This window comes from Drosophila miranda, chromosome XR (genome assembly GCF_003369915.1).
Source record: "Drosophila miranda strain MSH22 chromosome XR, D.miranda_PacBio2.1, whole genome shotgun sequence".
In the NCBI taxonomy this organism is placed as follows: domain Eukaryota; kingdom Metazoa; phylum Arthropoda; class Insecta; order Diptera; family Drosophilidae; genus Drosophila; species Drosophila miranda.
In genome coordinates, this window is record NC_046674.1 from 52,146,939 (window position 1) to 52,165,567 (window position 18,629).

The 18,629-nt window shown below is 43.9% G+C and overlaps 1 protein-coding gene across 2 annotated transcripts in view; it reads left to right on the top strand.

Annotated features, from left to right (window-relative positions):
- The window catches only part of LOC117186181 (ran-binding protein 16), a 423,463-nt gene extending 406,695 nt beyond the window's left edge, over window positions 1–16,768 (top strand). For both annotated transcript variants that reach the window (XM_033386441.1, XM_033386442.1), the window contains one exon: window positions 16,492–16,768. Coding sequence is in view for 1 of the 2 variants with exons in the window: in XM_033386442.1 (XP_033242333.1) it covers window positions 16,492–16,541 (50 nt within the window). In the remaining variant the exon portion in view is untranslated. The remainder of the gene's footprint in view (window positions 1–16,491) is intronic.
- The last annotated feature ends 1,861 nt before the right edge of the window (window positions 16,769–18,629 follow it).

Below are 18,629 nucleotides of genomic sequence, written 5' to 3' on the forward strand. Positions count from 1 at the left end.
GATGTGGAATGTAGTAATGGCGTCCTGGAGGAGTGTCTGGAAGCAATGACATGTGGCCAAGGATGAGATACTCTTTCATAAACTCCATATACAGATCATGCAAATACTGATCTCGTGCAAGTCTGCGTTCTAGGGATAGAAAGCGGCGTTTTGCCGTCTCGAACGAGAAACCCAACACGTTGGGATTTATTTTAAATGGCAGCCCCACTTCAAAACGACCCGATTCGAGCCTGCGTAAAGTCTGCTTAAAGTTTTGTTCGCAAGCCAATTGTTCAGCTGTATATACAGCCTTCGACTTCTCTGGGACCTGTTCCAATTCCCAAAAGCGCTCCACCAGAGAGTCGAGAGAACAATGATCGCTACCAACAGCGATATTGCATACAGCATCCTGTGCTGATGCCTTATATTTTCCTGATACAATCCATCCCAACAATGTTTTCTGGATTGTTGGATGTTCGGAACTTGCCTTTAATTGGCCTACACACATTAACTCAAAAAAGGTTTCTGCCCCTATCAATAAGTCAACCTTAGCAGGCTTGTAAAACTGCGGGTCTGCCATCTGCAGGTTTGCTGGTATCTTCCATTGGGCGAAATTGACAACATGATCGGGTTGGTATGTGGAAATCGACCTTAACACCCAAAAATCGGAATCAAAGTTGTGATCGTTGATACGAGATTGGACAGAAGTATGAATCTTGTGCTTTATGACGGACGAGTTTTTTCCAACAGTTGTGATATTAAGACACGACTCATCACGGCGCAATCGTAAGCGCTGGGCTAGATCCTCGGATATAAAATTAATTTGGGAGCCGGAATCTAGAAGTGCACGTGCATACTGAAATTGTCCGGACCGATCTTGCACCTTTACAACAGCGGTAGCAAGAATAACCTGGTCAGCACTAGCAACGTGACTAGAATAAGCTGTCTGAGGCTCAGACGATGACGAATGTTCTACTGGCACAGAACTAGGCCCATTTTGCTGTGGCTCAACCCCGTATCGATGAAGCAGAGTGTTATGGGGCTTAGAGCACACTCGACATTTTGCTGTCTTGCACCTCGTCACTGTATGACCTGGCTTCAAACAATTTATGCACAGTCGGAGTTGCTTGGTGATATCGAACCGTTGAAGAACAGGAAGAGCACTAAACGATTGACAATTGCTTATGGTATGATTCCCCGCGTGGCAATAGCTACATTTCGAATCAGCTCGCCTATCCGTCTTTGCACATGAAAATGACGATTTAGTGGGTCCTTTACTTGTCTCTTGTTTAGTTTTACCCTTATTCCGTGTTGACTCTTCGGCAGCTAGATGCTGATAGCGCCGATTCAGCTGGGCTGCGCACTCGGACCAAGACGGTAGTTTATCGTAATCCAGTTGCTCTTCGAACCGAGACTTCGTTGTGGGATCTACTTTAGACAGCGCTATGTGAATTAGCATCGCGCTATTTATGTCTTTTTCACTTCCTAACGACTGCAGAGAAGAATATATGGCTGACACCGTGTCAATGAGGGACCTAAGGCATGAAGCAGAAGCTTTTGTTGTGCTGGGAATGTCAAACAACTGCGAAACAGTATCAGAAAAGATCAAATATTTTTTGTCGTAAACCACCTTCAAACTATCAAGAGCCTTCTCATAATTTTCTGCAGAGATCTGAAACGCCTTCACTGTTCCCAATGCATCGTCAACGAGACACGACAGTAAGTGGTTGAATTTTTCCACATTTGATAATATTGGGTCGTTATGCACCAAACTCTCGAAAAGGCTTATAAAGTTTTTAAATTCAGAATGTTTTCCACTAAACTTGGGGAGATTCATTTTAGGCAGATGTGATGAATGACGCTGGCTACTCCTATCCCTCCTCTGTATTCGCTGAGTTTCGGGTTCTTTAAGTGCAGACATGTACAAAGCCTTTGTGGTAACACACATATCCTCGACCGATGCTCGTAGATCGTTGTTGGGATTTAAACAATCCATGTCTGCCTGTATATCCATCAACTTTTCACAATAATTTTCGATCAGCTCGAGTCTGCATTTAATTTGAAGAGAGTCGAACGAAATAGTTTTTTCTTCAAAGGCCGTTCTCACACGCCTTAGATCGCCCATCACCCTATCGTGTCTTTGCATTGCTGTTGCTAACTTTTGCAGGACTTTTGGACCCCCTCCTTCTTTTGAACCTCCTTCCCTGGTAACAATTTCCCTTTCCTTTTCACTCATTCTGGCGCTTTCTCTTACTTCAAGAGGGTCGGAAAGTAATGCACTGGGTTTAGACAATGGTTAACCAAAATACTGTAGGGTATGCAAAAACTATGAAAGAACGCGAAATTTCCACAAAAAACTATGTATCGGCTTCAAAGGGTTAACGCAGCGAAACAAACACAAATTATGCTGCCAATGCACACAACCAAACGCAGCCAAATTATGCACAATTTGGCGCAACGATAGCGTTACCGAAGTAAAGGCAGCACCAATAAGCGGTACTTCGCAAAAGAGAATTGAAAACAGCGGCAATGACCGGAGCGTCTGATTAGCAAGTACCGTAAACCCTCATCAATTTGCACTTTTCTTCAATCCACCAATATTCCGCATATAATAAATATTTTATGTTGCTGGCTGTTCACTTTGGTTTATTTTATTACTTTGTGTTTTATTTAATTGGTATTCCAATTCAACGAGGTGCCAATGAAATTGAGATCAGTGGCCAAATAGAGAAACACAGCGCACAAAATGGTGGCTTGGTTCTAGCACTCAATTTTTTTCGCACTAAATACCTGAGAATTCGGCATAGATTAGCCGAACACTTTCCTTTTTTGTTGAGTAAAGATGAATCCAATTTGTCGCACAAAACCAGCCAGCTAGAGTTCTATTCGCAACAGAACAAAAAAAACCAATGACTTGTGCCGAGACAACGAAGATGCACTGTAGGTCACTGGTTTGTCGTGCGAATTTCCACGAAATGCTGGATGCCGATGTCCCTGCTCGGGCGCCAATGAAAATTCGGAAGACTTTTTCCATAAACAAACGTGATGATGACTCCGGTCCAGCGGGCTCTAGTTTCGGTTTTTACCTTAAATTGTCAGGTAATGTATGACTAAAAAAAACAAGTACTCGACTTCAAAGCATTTATTGGACTGGTCGCAGCCAGAGATAGCAAAACTCCCCGACTCCACCGTCGAGCCGATCTTGAATGCGCAGAGAGCAGTACAAGAGCGCGGCGTGTGAGAGCAAAAGCTCTGCTCACAACATCGCACACGCTACGATAGAGTAATTACGATCGTCTGCTGCAACAACTGGCACACCCCTATTTCTACAAGCCACAAATAATAGATTTGCTGATAGGAGCAGAATCACTCTTTGAATTATTAGCTGTTGGTCAAATTAAGCAAGGTCCTGACTTTCTATCTCTTCAGAAAACCCTTCTTGGCTGGGTTGTTCCGGGAAAATATTTTTCCAAGAGTCCTGCTCCCCAAATTTAAAATATTTTGAGTTGCAGTGAAGAGCTGCTAGTATCTATCGAAAGGACCTTGAAAAAGTGTTGATCACTGGAAGAAATGCCATCAGATTCAAATTGTTTAGGAATCTCCTTTGAGGTTGCTAAATGTATCGTGACCCTGAGTTGAAGAAAATGTACTTGGAATTCATGGAAGAGAACCTCTCCTTAGGTCACACGTCAACAATCTCGGATACAGAGTCGACAAAGCCGTTAGGAATCTTATGGTTACCTAATGACGCTGCCTTTAACTTCAAAATTGACAATTGAGGTGCTCAGCTTGGTCCCTTCCAATTTTCCAGTCTTCGGGTCCCAGAGATGAGATAGTTTTGATGTCGAGACAAGTTTGGGGGGTTATGTAATCTGTAGATCTAGTCATATCCCTGCCATTTGAACTATGCCCGTATCCTTGTGGCAACATGTTTTCTGGTGCGATAATGTGCTGTACTGCCTTTCCTGCAGTCAGACGAGCGTAAATGTCCAGGGTGTCGGTTCCAACTAGGGTTTCGATTGCTTTTGTTGGGGCTGACGTCAGCGCCCCCGTAATACAGAGCAGAGAAGCCTGTCGATGAGTCTTTTCCATAAGCTTTTGGAATGTCTTCTTTTCGGTAGCTTGCCACCACACTAAGGCTCCATACAACAGAGTAGGTCGCACCACCGAGATGTAAATCCAGTGCATTAGAGCAGGTGACAGGCCCCATGTGCTGCTGAGCATCTTCTTGGATGCATAAAGCGCAATGGTGGCCTTCTTCGCCCCTTCCACTACATTTGTTTTCCATGCCAGCTTGCTGTCCAGTACTGTGCCTAGGTATTTGACCTGTGTGTTTGGGGTCAGTCTAGTTTGGTCAATTTTCGGGAGGGTCCATATCGTTACCTTGTACCTCTTGGTAAAAAGGATGAGGTCCATCTTGTCCGCGTTGATACCGAGTCCTACCTCTTCCGCCCACTCACGTATCTCCCTGAGTGTACGTTCCATTAATGGGCTGAGGGTCGATGGACATACACCCGTAATAATCCTTTAAAATCTCTTGATGAGGTTGTTGATCGCCAGATTCCACAGGAGGGGCGACAAGACTCCACCCTAAGGTGTGCCTCTGCGAGCCCCTTTTCCCATGGAAGTGGTGCCCCACTCCGATTGCACCCGTCTACAACTTTGGAGGTTCTTGATCCAAAGGTTGATCGCTAGGTGTATGTTAGTCGCTTCTAGGCGATTTGTTATTGTGGTTGTGGCTTCGTTATTGAATGCTCGAGATATTTCCACAAATACTCCCAGTGCATACAATTTATTGTGAAGGGCGTTCTCAATGGTGGCTACGAACGAGTGTAACCCTAACGTTTAATATCACTCAGCTAGCTAACGCTTCTGTTTATACGCGTTGTGTTTTCGTGTAATTAAATCATTGGCGCCGAACATAAAAAGAGCCCAAACAAAAGTGTACAAATTTTGTTCTTGTGAAAGCTCAAACAATTACACGCTCAAATATTAACACGACTGCTGCGCTGGATATTTATAAGTTAGAAAGCATGTAAGTGATTTGAAAACTGAGAATTTCGATAATATTGAGAAAAAGTAAATTTTAAATAAAGTTAAAATAAAACTAAAGCGAGTGAGTTAGAGAATTTTCATTTCGGTGACCATTCATGACGTAGTCTTACAATAAATCTGCTTAAAACCGAATGGACAGAAATAGACTAAACAACAGAAACGATATGAGCTTGGTGCCAGAACGTTAGCAAAGTTTGCTTGGGGGTTCATTGAGCTACAAGTACCTGACCAAGTACCTGACCAAACCAAAAAAAAAGATTTGGACGCTGAACATCTCAGAGCTATAATTGACACGGCCGTGCAAAGCGCACTCACAGTGCAGGCGCAAGAGAATACCAGGAGGGAGGACGCCCTCAAACAGGAGTGAAAGGTGAAAGTCTATAGGGATGTAGAAATAACCGACGGGGTCCTTTGCGATGAGCCTCTCGACGCAGTGAAGTTCGTCCCTGAGTTCCACGGAATTCAGGAGACATACGTAGCATGGAGACAGGCGGCCCATGCCGCATACAAAATTTTCAAAAGGTATGACGGAAGCTCCCGTCATTACCAGGCCATATTCAAAATCCGGACTAAGATTAGGGGCCCAGCAGATGCGGTCTTGGCATCATTCAACACACCGTTGAACTTCGAGGCCGTCATCGCAAGGGTAGACTTCACAAACAGCGATAAGAGACCCATACATGTCATTGAACAAGAAATGGACACGCTGAATCAAGGCGGAGTGTCGATTCTGCAGTACTATGATGAGGTAGAAAAGAAACTTACTTTGTTGACCAACAAGGCCCACATGACCTACGACATTAGCTTGGCACAGGGCATGTGCGAAAAGTTCAGAGGCGACCCACTCCGTGTATTCATCTCTGGGCTGAAGCGCTCTAACCAACGGCAACAAGGCCGTCAGAATCAGCAATCCGAAGGCACGAATCAGTCCAACCAGAACCACCAGGGTAAAAATCCTCATTATAAAAAGCAAAACGGCAACTATAACGCCGATAGAACTCAGGCCGTCAAGGCCAAGGTGGCAAACGCCCGCCGGTTCCAATCGTGCAATTCGCTAGATATGGCCATTCTCAATGATTGTGCGTTTTTAATTTTCCCCTATCTTCAAAATTGTGGTTGCCACAGATTTTCGTCTTTTGTGTTGGGGGGTGGGCGAAACACACTTGTAGCTCAACAGTGAGCAAAAATAAATACACTTGTAACAGTGAGAGCTCTACAGTCAGGTCCAATAGTCCCTGAGATTTTCCACAGATGCCACACATTTTCGTCCTTTGCGGGGGCGGAAGGGGTCAAGCCCAGTTTTGAAATATACTTGTAACAGTGACGTATCACAGAAGTCTGGACACAAAATTTCGTTGCTCTAGATTTTATAGTCTTTGAGCACTAGGCATTCATAGGGACGGACGGACGGACGGACGGACAGACAGACAGACACGGCTCAATCGACTAGGCCATTGATGCTGATCAAGATTATATATACCTAATGGGGTCGGAAACGAAAACGGACGTTACACACCTCCACTTTTATCAAAAATATAATATACCCCTATACTCATTTTGAGTATCGGGTATAAAAACTCTTTGCTCTGCGGGGCCTTACCATCTTACCCTAATAAATTGCTTTTAATATATCTTCCATCCTTCCTTAGCTTCCTCTTATCAGAGAGGGAGCAAGTAGCGATGCTTTTGGTTACGTGCAGGCTTCTCACACACGAATTATTCGAGCAAAGTGCAAATAGGAGATGGCAGCAAACCGTTTTCTGTAAAGTCTCGAGATTGATTTGGCCATATCGATTGAAGAAGCGCTCGGCAGAGCTGTATAGACACAGCAGAGCACAGGGCTCTGCAGTTGCTCGAGCCATCACGGGACACTGGCAGAATTGACTGGCAATGACTTCTGCAGGAGTTGTCGCGACAAGGAAGAGGAGGTATCAGTCCCCCACTTTTTCTGCTATTACCTGCAGTAGTTAGTTTCACGGTTTAAGCAACAGGAAGAGGCACACACCCATGTGTCAACACAATGGACCTCTTACAGGTCAAAGTGAGCTTGGGAGGGGGGTTTATCCCCCCTTCCCGGCAACCGCCTTAACCTAACCTAACCTACACAGTGAATCTACTAGTCTCGCGTTGCCACCACCACAAGGGAGTACTTCTCCTCCTTCAAATCAGGATCAACCTTCAACGTCACATGCTCTGCATGTGACATCATTGCAATCCTGGTTACGTCAATCGAAAATGTCCGAACTATGAGCGGTGAACACATTTTGGCCAGAGCTCTGCACGACTCTGGGTCTCAAACCAATTTCATTACCGAGGACCTCGCTCATCGCCTACAGATCTGTAGAGAGGAGTCGTGTATTAAATTGCGTGGATTGGTGAATCTTATTCTCAAATAAAAGATAAAATACTCACGGTGGTGAAGTCTCGAATAAACGGTAATGAGTTGATTTGATTGATTTTGGATTTTTGATTTTTGGATCCTGAAATCGATTTTAGGTTATCACCCTGACGAGTCAGTGCATGTGACTCCCAGAGAACCTACCACTGGCACACCCCTATTTCTACAAGCCACAAATAATAGATTTGCTGATAGGAGCAGAATCACTCTTTGAATTATTAGCTGTTGGTCAAATTAAGCAAGGTCCTGACTTTCTATCTCTTCAGAAAACCCTTCTTGGCTGGGTTGTTCCGGGAAAATATTTTTCCAAGAGTCCTGCTCCCCAAATTTAAAATATTTTGAGTTGCAGTGAAGAGCTGCTAGTATCTATCGAAAGGACCTTGAAAAAGTGTTGGTCACTGGAAGAAATGCCATCAGATCCAAGTTGTTTAGGCATCTCCTTTGAGGTTGCTAAATGTATCGTGACCCTGAGTTGAATAAAATGTACTTGGAATTCATGGAAGAGAACCTCTCCTTAGGTCACACGTCAACAATCTCGGATACAGAGTCGACAAAGCCGTTAGGAATCTTATGGTTACCTAATGACGCTGCCTTTAACTTCAAAATTGACAATTGAGGTGCTCAGCTTGGTCCCTTCCAATTTTCCAGTCTTCGGGTCCCAGAGATGAGATAGTTTTGATGTCGAGACAAGTTTGGGGGGTTATGTAATCTGTAGATCTAGTCATATCCCTGCCATTTGAACTATGCCCGTATCCTTGTGGCAACATGTTTTCTGGTGCGATAATGTGCTGTACTGCCTTTCCTGCAGTCAGACGAGCGTAAATGTCCAGGGTGTCGGTTCCAACTAGGGTTTCGATTGCTTTTGTTGGGGTTGACGTCAGCGCCCCCGTAATACAGAGCAGAGAAGCCTGTCGATGAGTCTTTTCCATAAGCTTTTGGAATGTCTTCTTTTCGGTAGCTTGCCACCACACTAAGGCTCCATACAACAGAGTAGGTCGCACCACCGAGATGTAAATCCAGTGCATTAGAGCAGGTGACAGGCCCCATGTGCTGCTGAGCATCTTCTTGGATGCATAAAGCGCAATGGTGGCCTTCTTCGCCCCTTCCACTACATTTGTTTTCCATGCCAGCTTGCTGTCCAGTACTGTGCCTAGGTATTTGACCTGTGTGTTTGGGGTCAGTCTAGTTTGGTCAATTTTCGGGAGGGTCCATATCGTTACCTTGTACCTCTTGGTAAAAAGGATGAGGTCCATCTTGTCCGCGTTGATACCGAGTCCTACCTCTTCCGCCCACTCACGTATCTCCCTGAGTGTACGTTCCATTAATGGGCTGAGGGTCGATGGACATACACCCGTAATAATCCTTTAAAATCTCTTGATGAGGTTGTTGATCGCCAGATTCCACAGGAGGGGCGACAAGACTCCACCCTAAGGTGTGCCTCTGCGAGCCCCTTTTCCCATGGAAGTGGTGCCCCACTTCGATTGCACCCGTCTACAACTTTGGAGGTTCTTGATCCAAAGGTTGATCGCTAGGTGTATGTTAGTCGCTTCTAGGCGATTTGTTATTGTGGTTGTGGCTTCGTTATTGAATGCTCGAGATATTTCCACAAATACTCCCAGTGCATACAATTTATTGTGAAGGGCGTTCTCAATGGTGGCTACGAACGAGTGTAACCCTAACGTTTAATATCACTCAGCTAGCTAACGCTTCTGTTTATACGCGTTGTGTTTTCGTGTAATTAAATCATTGGCGCCGAACATAAAAAGAGCCCAAACAAAAGTGTACAAATTTTGTTCTTGTGAAAGCTCAAACAATTACACGCTCAAATATTAACACGACTGCTGCGCTGGATATTTATAAGTTAGAAAGCATGTAAGTGATTTGAAAACTGAGAATTTCGATAATATTGAGAAAAAGTAAATTTTAAATAAAGTTAAAATAAAACTAAAGCGAGTGAGTTAGAGAATTTTCATTTCGGTGACCATTCATGACGTAGTCTTACAATAAATCTGCTTAAAACCGAATGGACAGAAATAGACTAAACAACAGAAACGATATGAGCTTGGTGCCAGAACGTTAGCAAAGTTTGCTTGGGGGTTCATTGAGCTACAAGTACCTGACCAAGTACCTGACCAAACCAAAAAAAAAGATTTGGACGCTGAACATCTCAGAGCTATAATTGACACGGCCGTGCAAAGCGCACTCACAGTGCAGGCGCAAGAGAACACTAGGAGGGAGGACGCCCTCAAACAGGAGTGAAAGGTGAAAGTCTACAGGGATGTAGAAATAACCGACGGGGTCCTTTGCGATGAGCCTCTCGACGCAGTGAAGTTCGTCCCTGAGTTCCACGGAACTCAGGAGACATACGTAGCATGGAGACAGGCGGCCCATGCCGCATACAAAATTTTCAAAAGGTATGACGGAAGCTCCCGTCATTACCAGGCCATATTCAAAATCCGGACTAAGATTAGGGGCCCAGCAGATGCGGTCTTGGCATCATTCAGCACACCGTTGAACTTCGAGGCCGTCATCGCAAGGCTAGACTTCACAAACAGCGATAAGAGACCCATACATGTCATTGAACAAGAAATGGACACGCTGAATCAAGGCGGAATGTCGATGCTGCAGTACTATGATGAGGTAGAAAAGAAACTTACTTTGTTGACCAACAAGGCCCTCATGACCTACGACATTAGCTTGGCACAGAGCATGTGCGAAAAGTTCAGAGGCGACCCACTCCGTGTATTCATCTCTGGGCTGAAGCGCTCTGACCAACGGCAACAAGGCCGTCAGAATCAGCAATCCGAACGCACGAATCAGTCCAACCAGAACCACCAGGGTAAAAATCCTCATTATAAAAAGCAAAACGGCAACTATAACGCCGATAGATAGCAAACGCCCCGCCGGTTCCAATCGTGCAACTGGCCAAAGGCGGCAAAAGATAAACCTCCTAAAGGCAGTCGCTGAACAAGAGGCGAGCTACGCACAAGTAGCACAGGAAGCGGTAGCCGAAATAGACGACGGCAACGCCTCTGACACAGATAGCGACAACGCTAATTTTTTAGGTGAAGATCCCTGCTGCCGTTCATTCGGCGCAGAATAGCAGGGATAGACATGTCTTTTCTAATCGACACGTGTTCGGCCAAAAATTATATCAGACCAAACGACCGGCTAAAGAATGTTACCCCTGTCGAATCCCCTTTCGCCCGACACCTTCTTCTTCCTATTAGATTCCATGACTACATTCGATGGGATCATAGGACTTGACCTACTAAAACAAATAGGGGCAGTATTATATCTTGATGAGGGCACAATAAAAATAGGTGCAACTTCGGAGGCGCTGCAGTACCTCAAATGTACTAACGTCAACCACACTAAAATCGAAGATATACAAGCACCACCTGCGGTAATAGCGGATTTCCTTAAAATGCTTGACCGCTACCAAAAGGCTTTCGCAGACTCTAACGAGTTGCTGCCTTATAATACAGCCGTAGTGGCTACAATCCGTACGACCGACGAAAACGCGGTCTACTCAAAGCTGTATCCATATCCCAAAGCTGTCGAAGATTTCGTAACTTCAGAGGCCAGCGCTCTCTGACGAAATGGCATCATCAGGAAGTCCAGATCCCCATAAAATAATCCGGTATGGGTAGTGGACAAAAAAGGGACGGACGAGAAGGGCAATAGAAAGAAACGCCTAGTAATCGATTTCAGGAAACTGAATCTAAAAACTATCTCCGACACATACCCCATGCCGAGCATCACCATGATACTGGCAACTTAGGTAAAGCAAAGTACTTCACCACTATCGATCTCAAATCAGGATACCACCAGATCACTCTGGCAGAATCTGATCGGGAGAAAACGGCATTCTCAGTTAACGGGGGGAAGTACGAATTTTGTCGACTCCCCTTCGGTTTAAAAAATGCCGGAGGTATTTTTCAGCGCACGATCGATGATGTTCTACGGGAACAAATCGGTAAGTCGTGCTACGTGTACGTTGACGATGTCATCGTCTTCTCTGAAAACGAGGCGGATCACGTCAAACACGTTGGCTGGGTATTAAAGAATCTTCATAGTGCAAACATGAGGGTGGCCCGCGAAAAGTCAAAATTTTTTAAAGAGAGCGTCGAGTACCTCGGCTTTATCGTGACTAAACACGGCGCAAAAACGGACCCTGAAAAGGTGAGAGCCATTCAGCACTACGTTGAGCCCAAAACTGTATTTAGCGTCAGATCATTCATGGGTCTAGCCAGCTATTACCGTTGTTTCATTAAGGATTTCGCAGCAATCGCGAAACCAATCTCCGACATTCTGAAAGGAGAAAGCGGATCCGTCAGCAAGTACAGGTCAAAAAAGATCCAGGTACAGTTTAATGAGGCCCAACGCAACGCGTTTGAAAAGTTAAGAAACATTCTAGCCTCGGAGGACGTTACCCTCATGCACCCTGACTACCAAAAGCCATTCGATCTGACCACAGACGCCTCGGCTTATGGCATCGGAGCCGTTCTGTCCCAGAACGGCCGCCCAAAAACAATGATATCTCGATCGTTGAAAGATAGAGAAGCAAACTACGCTACTAACGAGCGAGAACTGCTAGCTATCGTCTGGGCCTTAGCCAAACTGCGGCACTTCCTCTATGGTGCGAAAAATATTAACATATTTTCCGACCATCAGCCACTCACGTTCTCGGTATCCGAGAGCAACCTAAAAGTCAAAATCATACGCTGGAAAGCCCGTATAGACGAAACAGGGGCCAAGCTCTTTTACAAACCAGGCAAAGAAAACCAAGTGGCCGATGCTCTATCGCGCCAAAACGTTAACGCCCTACAAAACAACCACGAGGAGCCGGAGTCCGATGCGGCCACGATCCACAGTGAGTTGTCCCTGACTTACACAATCGACACGACTGACAAACCGTTGAATTGCTTCCGTAACCAAATAGTGTTGGAAGAAGCCCGGTATCCGCTAAAAAATAACTTTATCTTATTCGGCGAAAAAACTCGCCACTTGATAAACTTCACCGACAAAGAAACTTTAGTGGAATCCAGGACAATAGAGGACCTACGACCCCCTTTACTGATACTGATGAACGTCTTTCCTAAGGCAACGCAAGTCTATTGCGATAATGAGCCTGTCCAATATATCAGCTCCATTCATTCGGTAACTGAGCAAAGGCCCAAGGATGTCGTAACCACTGCTTCGCCGGAATGCATCCAGGGCATTATAAAAAAGATAGAAGAAGCCCAGGTCGAGCAAAATGCCAGAATAAATAAAAACCGACAAAACAGAGTCTTCGAAGTAGGCGAAAGAGTCCTAGTAAAAACCAACTGCAGGCTAGGAAACAAACTTTCGCCCCTTTGTGATGAAAGAACGGTTAAAGCGGACTTGGGGACAACGTTCCTCATCAAGGGGAGGGTGGTCCACAAGGACAACCTCTGTCGGAAATTTCTAATTTTAATCCCTTTTTCGTTATAACACTTTAGGCTTATAATACTGACACTTTCACTCTTGACCACGACGACGGCACGGGTAACGGACTACACGCCCTCGAACTATATTCCCATCATGGACGGCGACATACTGCTTTGGGACCAGTAAGGATACTTATGACACTCGACTAACCTCACCGACTACAGATCCATGACCGACGAGACAATGAAGTTAACGGTCTTGTTTCCACAATCCCACATGAGGAAGTTGTTGGAGATAGACACGGGACACGTCATTATCTATGATTCTGCGTTTTTAGTTTTCTCGAATCTGCAATATTATGGATGCAACAGATTTTCGTCCTTTGTGGGGGCGGAAGGGGGTGGAGAGAAATTTTTAGATATACGTTTTATAGTGATATCTAACAGAAGTGCGGATACCACATTCGGTTACTCTAGCCTTAATAGTCTCTGAGATTTGTGGATGCCCCAGATTTTCGTCCTTTGCGGGGGTGGAAGGGGGTGTGGCGAAATTTTGACACAAAACGGTCAAGGTCCGATATCACAGGAGTGTGGATACCAAATTTGGTTGCTCTGGCTTTTATAGGTTCTGAGATCCTTGAACTCATATTTTGCAATTGGCAAAACCGACCATGAAACCTGTGTGTTAGAGAGAGACAGAGCGAGAAAGAATGAAATTGTTTTCTTGATTCTGGCTATAATAATTATACGCTCTGGTTCAGATTTTGCACTCTAGAAGATATAGTCATCCTCTACGATTCTGCGCTTTTAGTTTTCTCGTATCGTCGAAATTGTGGATGCCACAGATTTTCGCTCTTTGTTGGGGCGGAAGTGGGCGGGGCGAAATTTTGAAATATTCTTGTAGCAGTGACATATCACAGAAGTCAGACATATCACAGAAATATTTTTGTAGCAGTGACATATCACAGAAGTCTGGATCCAAAACATCGTTGCTCTAGCTCTTATAGTCTTTGAGCACTAGGCGCTAATAGGGACGGACAGACGGACAGACGGACGGACGGACAGACGGACAGGCGGACAGACAGACATGGCTCAGTCGACTCGGCTATTGATGCTGATCGAGAATATATATACTTTATGGGGTCGGAAACGATTCCTTCTGAACGTTACACACATCCACTTTTACCACAAATCTAATATACCCCAATACTCATTTTGAGTATCGGGTATAATAAAATACTGATGACCGCAAAAGACCAGCAGGTGGACACGGGTCACCTGTTCGAGACCCTCACTATGCGCAATAGAATGCTAATAACCGAATTGGTGGCTCTCATGCTCACCTTAACTCTTGAAAAGGTTAACGTAATTAATCCAGAGATTATAGACCACACTAATATCGAATCAATTCTCACTGATCAAGTTACAGGGACCTCTATTACAGACTTAATGAAAGTGTCTAATATTAAGATGGATCGTAAAGAAAACATCATAAATTGTATAATCCGATTCCCCATTGTAAGCAAGCTATGCAGGAAAATCACCATCTACCCGGAATCGTTTCCGACCCCATAAAGTATATATATTCTTGATCATCATCAACAGCCGAGTCGATTGAGCCGTGTCTGTTTGTCCGTCTGTTCGTCCCTATCAGCGCTTAGTGCTCAAAGACTATAAGAGCTAGAGCAACGACATTTTATATCCGGACTTCTGTGATATGTCACTGTTATAAGTATATTTCAAAACTTCGCCCCGCCCACTTCCACTCCCACAAAGGGCGAAAATCTGTGGCATCCACAATTTCAAAGATACGAGAAAAACACAGAATCGTAGAGAATGACTATATCTTCTGGAGTGAAAAATCTGAACCAGATCGTATAATTATTATAGTTAGAATCTAGAAAACAATTTCATTCTCTCTCTAACACACAGGTTTCATGGTCGGCTTTGCCTATTGCAAAATGTGAGTTCCAAGATCTCAGAGACTAAAAGAGCTAGATCAACCAAATTTGGTATTCACACTCCTGTAATTTCGGACCTTGACAAGTTTCTTCAAAAATTTCACCACACCCCTGCCGCCCAGCAGAGGACGAAAATCTGGGGCATCCATAAAATTTCAGAGACTATTAAGGCTAGAGTAATCAAATTTGGTATCCACACTCCTGTTAGATCTCACTATATTGAAGATTCGAGAAAACTAAAAACGCACAGCCGTAGAGAATGACCATATCTATCACATTGCTGAATCTGGATCAGATCGGATCATTTTTATAGCCAAAAGGAACACAAAAATTTGCAGTGGCTACGCAGCGCCCGACGACACGCTCAGCATGTTTTTTTGTCTCTCTCGCACGCACTCTTTGTCGTGTCGTTTAAAATTAGCGGCGTCTGGCGGAGGAGAGCGATACTGACTAAGTATCGGGTATAAATGTAGAGTTGCGTTTGCCGCAGCAATTCACAACGTTCCCCCTCTTTTTAAAAAATCGATTTCTCTTTTTTTTTCATTTTCCAAATGGTTGTTTTTGATTTTACTGTTAATCCAATGTGAGACAGACTTTTTTGTCGATTGCTGTTACGTCAAATGTGGTTGCAAAAACTCGAACTTTCCTGAATATTAACAAATTTAAAGAAAAGGGGCCAAAACGGGCCAAACATGTTACTTTCCAGTCAATTACAACATTTTTAGGTACAAGCTCACGTAGTTAGTTTTTCTCAGCAGAACTCAGTTCATTAGCTATATTCTACGAAACACAGTGGACGCAGCTAAATTTTCTACAAAAATACACATAAATTGGACATTAAACAAAACTTGAATCTTAGGACTACACATCAGATACAACATACCTTTATCTTCATTTTTCATTTTTAGCCGAATTTATTTGAGCAAATTTACTCGAGCGTCACTTAAAAATGTAAGCAAGTAATTTGGCGCCAATTTTTGTATCACATTAAGCTGATCGATTGTTCACTTTCAAAAGCTCGAAAAAAGCTTCAGGGAAGCTTAATAATAATTTTTTTAATTTTTAACTTCTATGATGAGTTTACTTTGAGAATTTTTAAGAAAAATCCATTTAAATCAAAATTTCGACTTTATGCCAAAAAAAAACGAATTCTGGACCATAGTGGAGTGGAAGATATCATGGCATCCATTGCGCTGATAAACCAAATATTCAAAGAAAATGGTTTTTATTTGCTTAGTTAAAATGCATACAGCATCATGAATTTTAAGATATTTCTTTACGAATCATTCTTTCTCCTAACGTCCAAAACCATTCCACAGATTTCATCAACTTTTAATATTGATAGCCTCATTCTGTGGACCACTAGATGATCGTCTTGGCAGGTCATAAGACTTAAGAATTAAGCAGCAAAAAATTGCATGGCTTTGATGATTATGTTAAAACTAGATTAAGTTGCCACGAAAGGTAGCAGTAAACTTGTTTACAATAAAATACAAATTTTCCACATGAAAAAAAAAGATGATTATGAGTTTAAGTCAAAGGCGTATTGTCTGCCAAAAACAAATACTTTTCATAACTTTACATAATTTTAAGACTATTGTTATGTATTTGTTACATGAATAAAAGAAATTTGAACATCTACAACACATATTTACTAATGCTATACATTTTTTATCTTTTACAGAAAATTCCTATCAGGCCTACACAGAAACAAACTACTCAATATCAGTTTAGATGTTCGTTTACTAAAATTGTTTCAGAAATAAATCCCTACTGTTAGACATACACAATTTTTTGTAACTTTAAATCTGACTCAGATATTATTGAACTTGTTACGAATGATAGCTTTATAAGATGGATTTATATATGTACATCAAAGTTCAATTAACTGGTCCGAATAATTACCATAAACATAATAATTTTTCTATGATAATAAATACATTTGTATGTAGTAAATTGTACATATATAAAAACTATTGTACTTTTAAAAATTTTTTTACTCTAAATATAAAACACAATATTCACACTATTTAGTTCCAAAAGTTCTTTAATTATTGTTTGTAGGAGGGCGGATCACCGGAGCGGGTAACCAGCGACGAGTGGGAAAATATCCAAAAGAAAAGATTTAAGGTGTAGTTGCTCCAAGAAAATTAAATGATTCAGTGTATTTTCGTATTTATGATAATTGTGTTCGAATATGTGCACGACGCGACAGGTTGAAACGAGGGTGGAAACGAAACTGATTCTAACATACATGCTCAGACAACGGTGAGCGACGTGCGTAACAGCGCACAAAACCAAGAGAGCGAAAACGAGGCAGATCGATGTAACCGGCTGCTAACTGAGCGCGGTACCCAGCAGCGATAACAGGCTGTTAGCCTGGGGTTACAGCTGCTGCCCTGAACATTCTCTCCCCCCCGCCCTTGCAAGGCTGCAAAAGGTGGACGGGACTCCACAATTGCGTGCATGAGTTGCCGTGGGCGATGTTTTTCGAGGATTCAAGAGGTGGAGACCGTGCTGGAGATGCTGCGCTAGCTGGTAGTCGAGATAAGCGCGTGTTTGGGCCATCGTCCTGGTGCAAGAACGTATGATGGTTCCGGTGACACACCTTGCCCCGATAGCTGCTTCGGCAGTCCTTTTCGGAGTGCTGCTGAGCCAGGCAGTTGGCGAAGGAGCTGTTAGTAAGGACCGCTCGGAGCCTCTTTTCGGAAGCGGCTGCACTTCCGAAGCGGATGGATTTCTGAGCAGCACCGGTAGGAATTGATGCCTCGTGAACGTCTGATTTCCAAGGTGCCGTTGACACGTGAATATGGGTCCATCTCTGGACACGGAAAGCTACGAAGACACATTAGTACCGAGCTTGGAAGGGATGAGAGGCACATTTAGGACATTGGAAATTTGCGATTACATTGTCTGATGAAGCTATGTTGGGCTAAGGACAGATTCACATTCAAGTTCAAGCTTGAACTCGGAACCGAGCGTTGAACTTTCATACAGTGAAATATTTGGAAATATTCCAGCGTAGGAGGCCGTTCGAGAAATTCTGCTGAGGGAGCTGGAAGGAAATTGCGTTTGTAAAAGGACCCCGAATCTTTTACTCGTTTGAAAGGTTGTCTGAATATTTTAAGCGAAAACGATGAGATTGAATTCGTCACCTTAGGCACTGGGCCTGTGCGTACCCAGTCGAAGATCGGATCCTCCCATGCCAGGTTCGCCAGGTCTTGCAACGAATTTTGCGGGATCGGATAGGATGGCAGGTTACACGCCAGTTCTGGCAGAATGTAGGCTGTGGCGTTAAAGTGCAAGCCCGGCATCGTCGGGGAACGGATGGCCAAATGACAGAGCTTCTTGGATTGAGCGGATACTGTCTGATTGAGGCCGAAGACCTGTGCCTGGATGAGCTGGAAGTTGATTCTATTGAAGAGACGTTCCGTGATAAACGTTGTTTCGGATCGCGGGTAAGCGGGCAAATATTAATGATTGCCGTGTCCAGAAGGACAGCTTTTTGGCCGAAGGCGAAATACTTTTGAACGCTGGGCGGTGCGTCGGAAGAGCTCGGATTTGGTACGACTGCCGGAGTGGATTCACTGGAAATTGGATTGCCACGGTGCAGCAGCGTGTGGTGTCGGTCATTACACGTAGTGCAGCTATGGGCACCTTGGCATTCCCGGATCTGATGGCATCGCGCGGAGCAGTTGAGACAAAGCTGTCTTTGTTTGATGCAGCTGAAACGAGCAACAGCGTTCATCTGGAGGAAGTGAGGGCATAGCCGGATTGGGTGATTCTCTTCGGAGCAGAGATCACACGTGCTCCTCTTTGGAT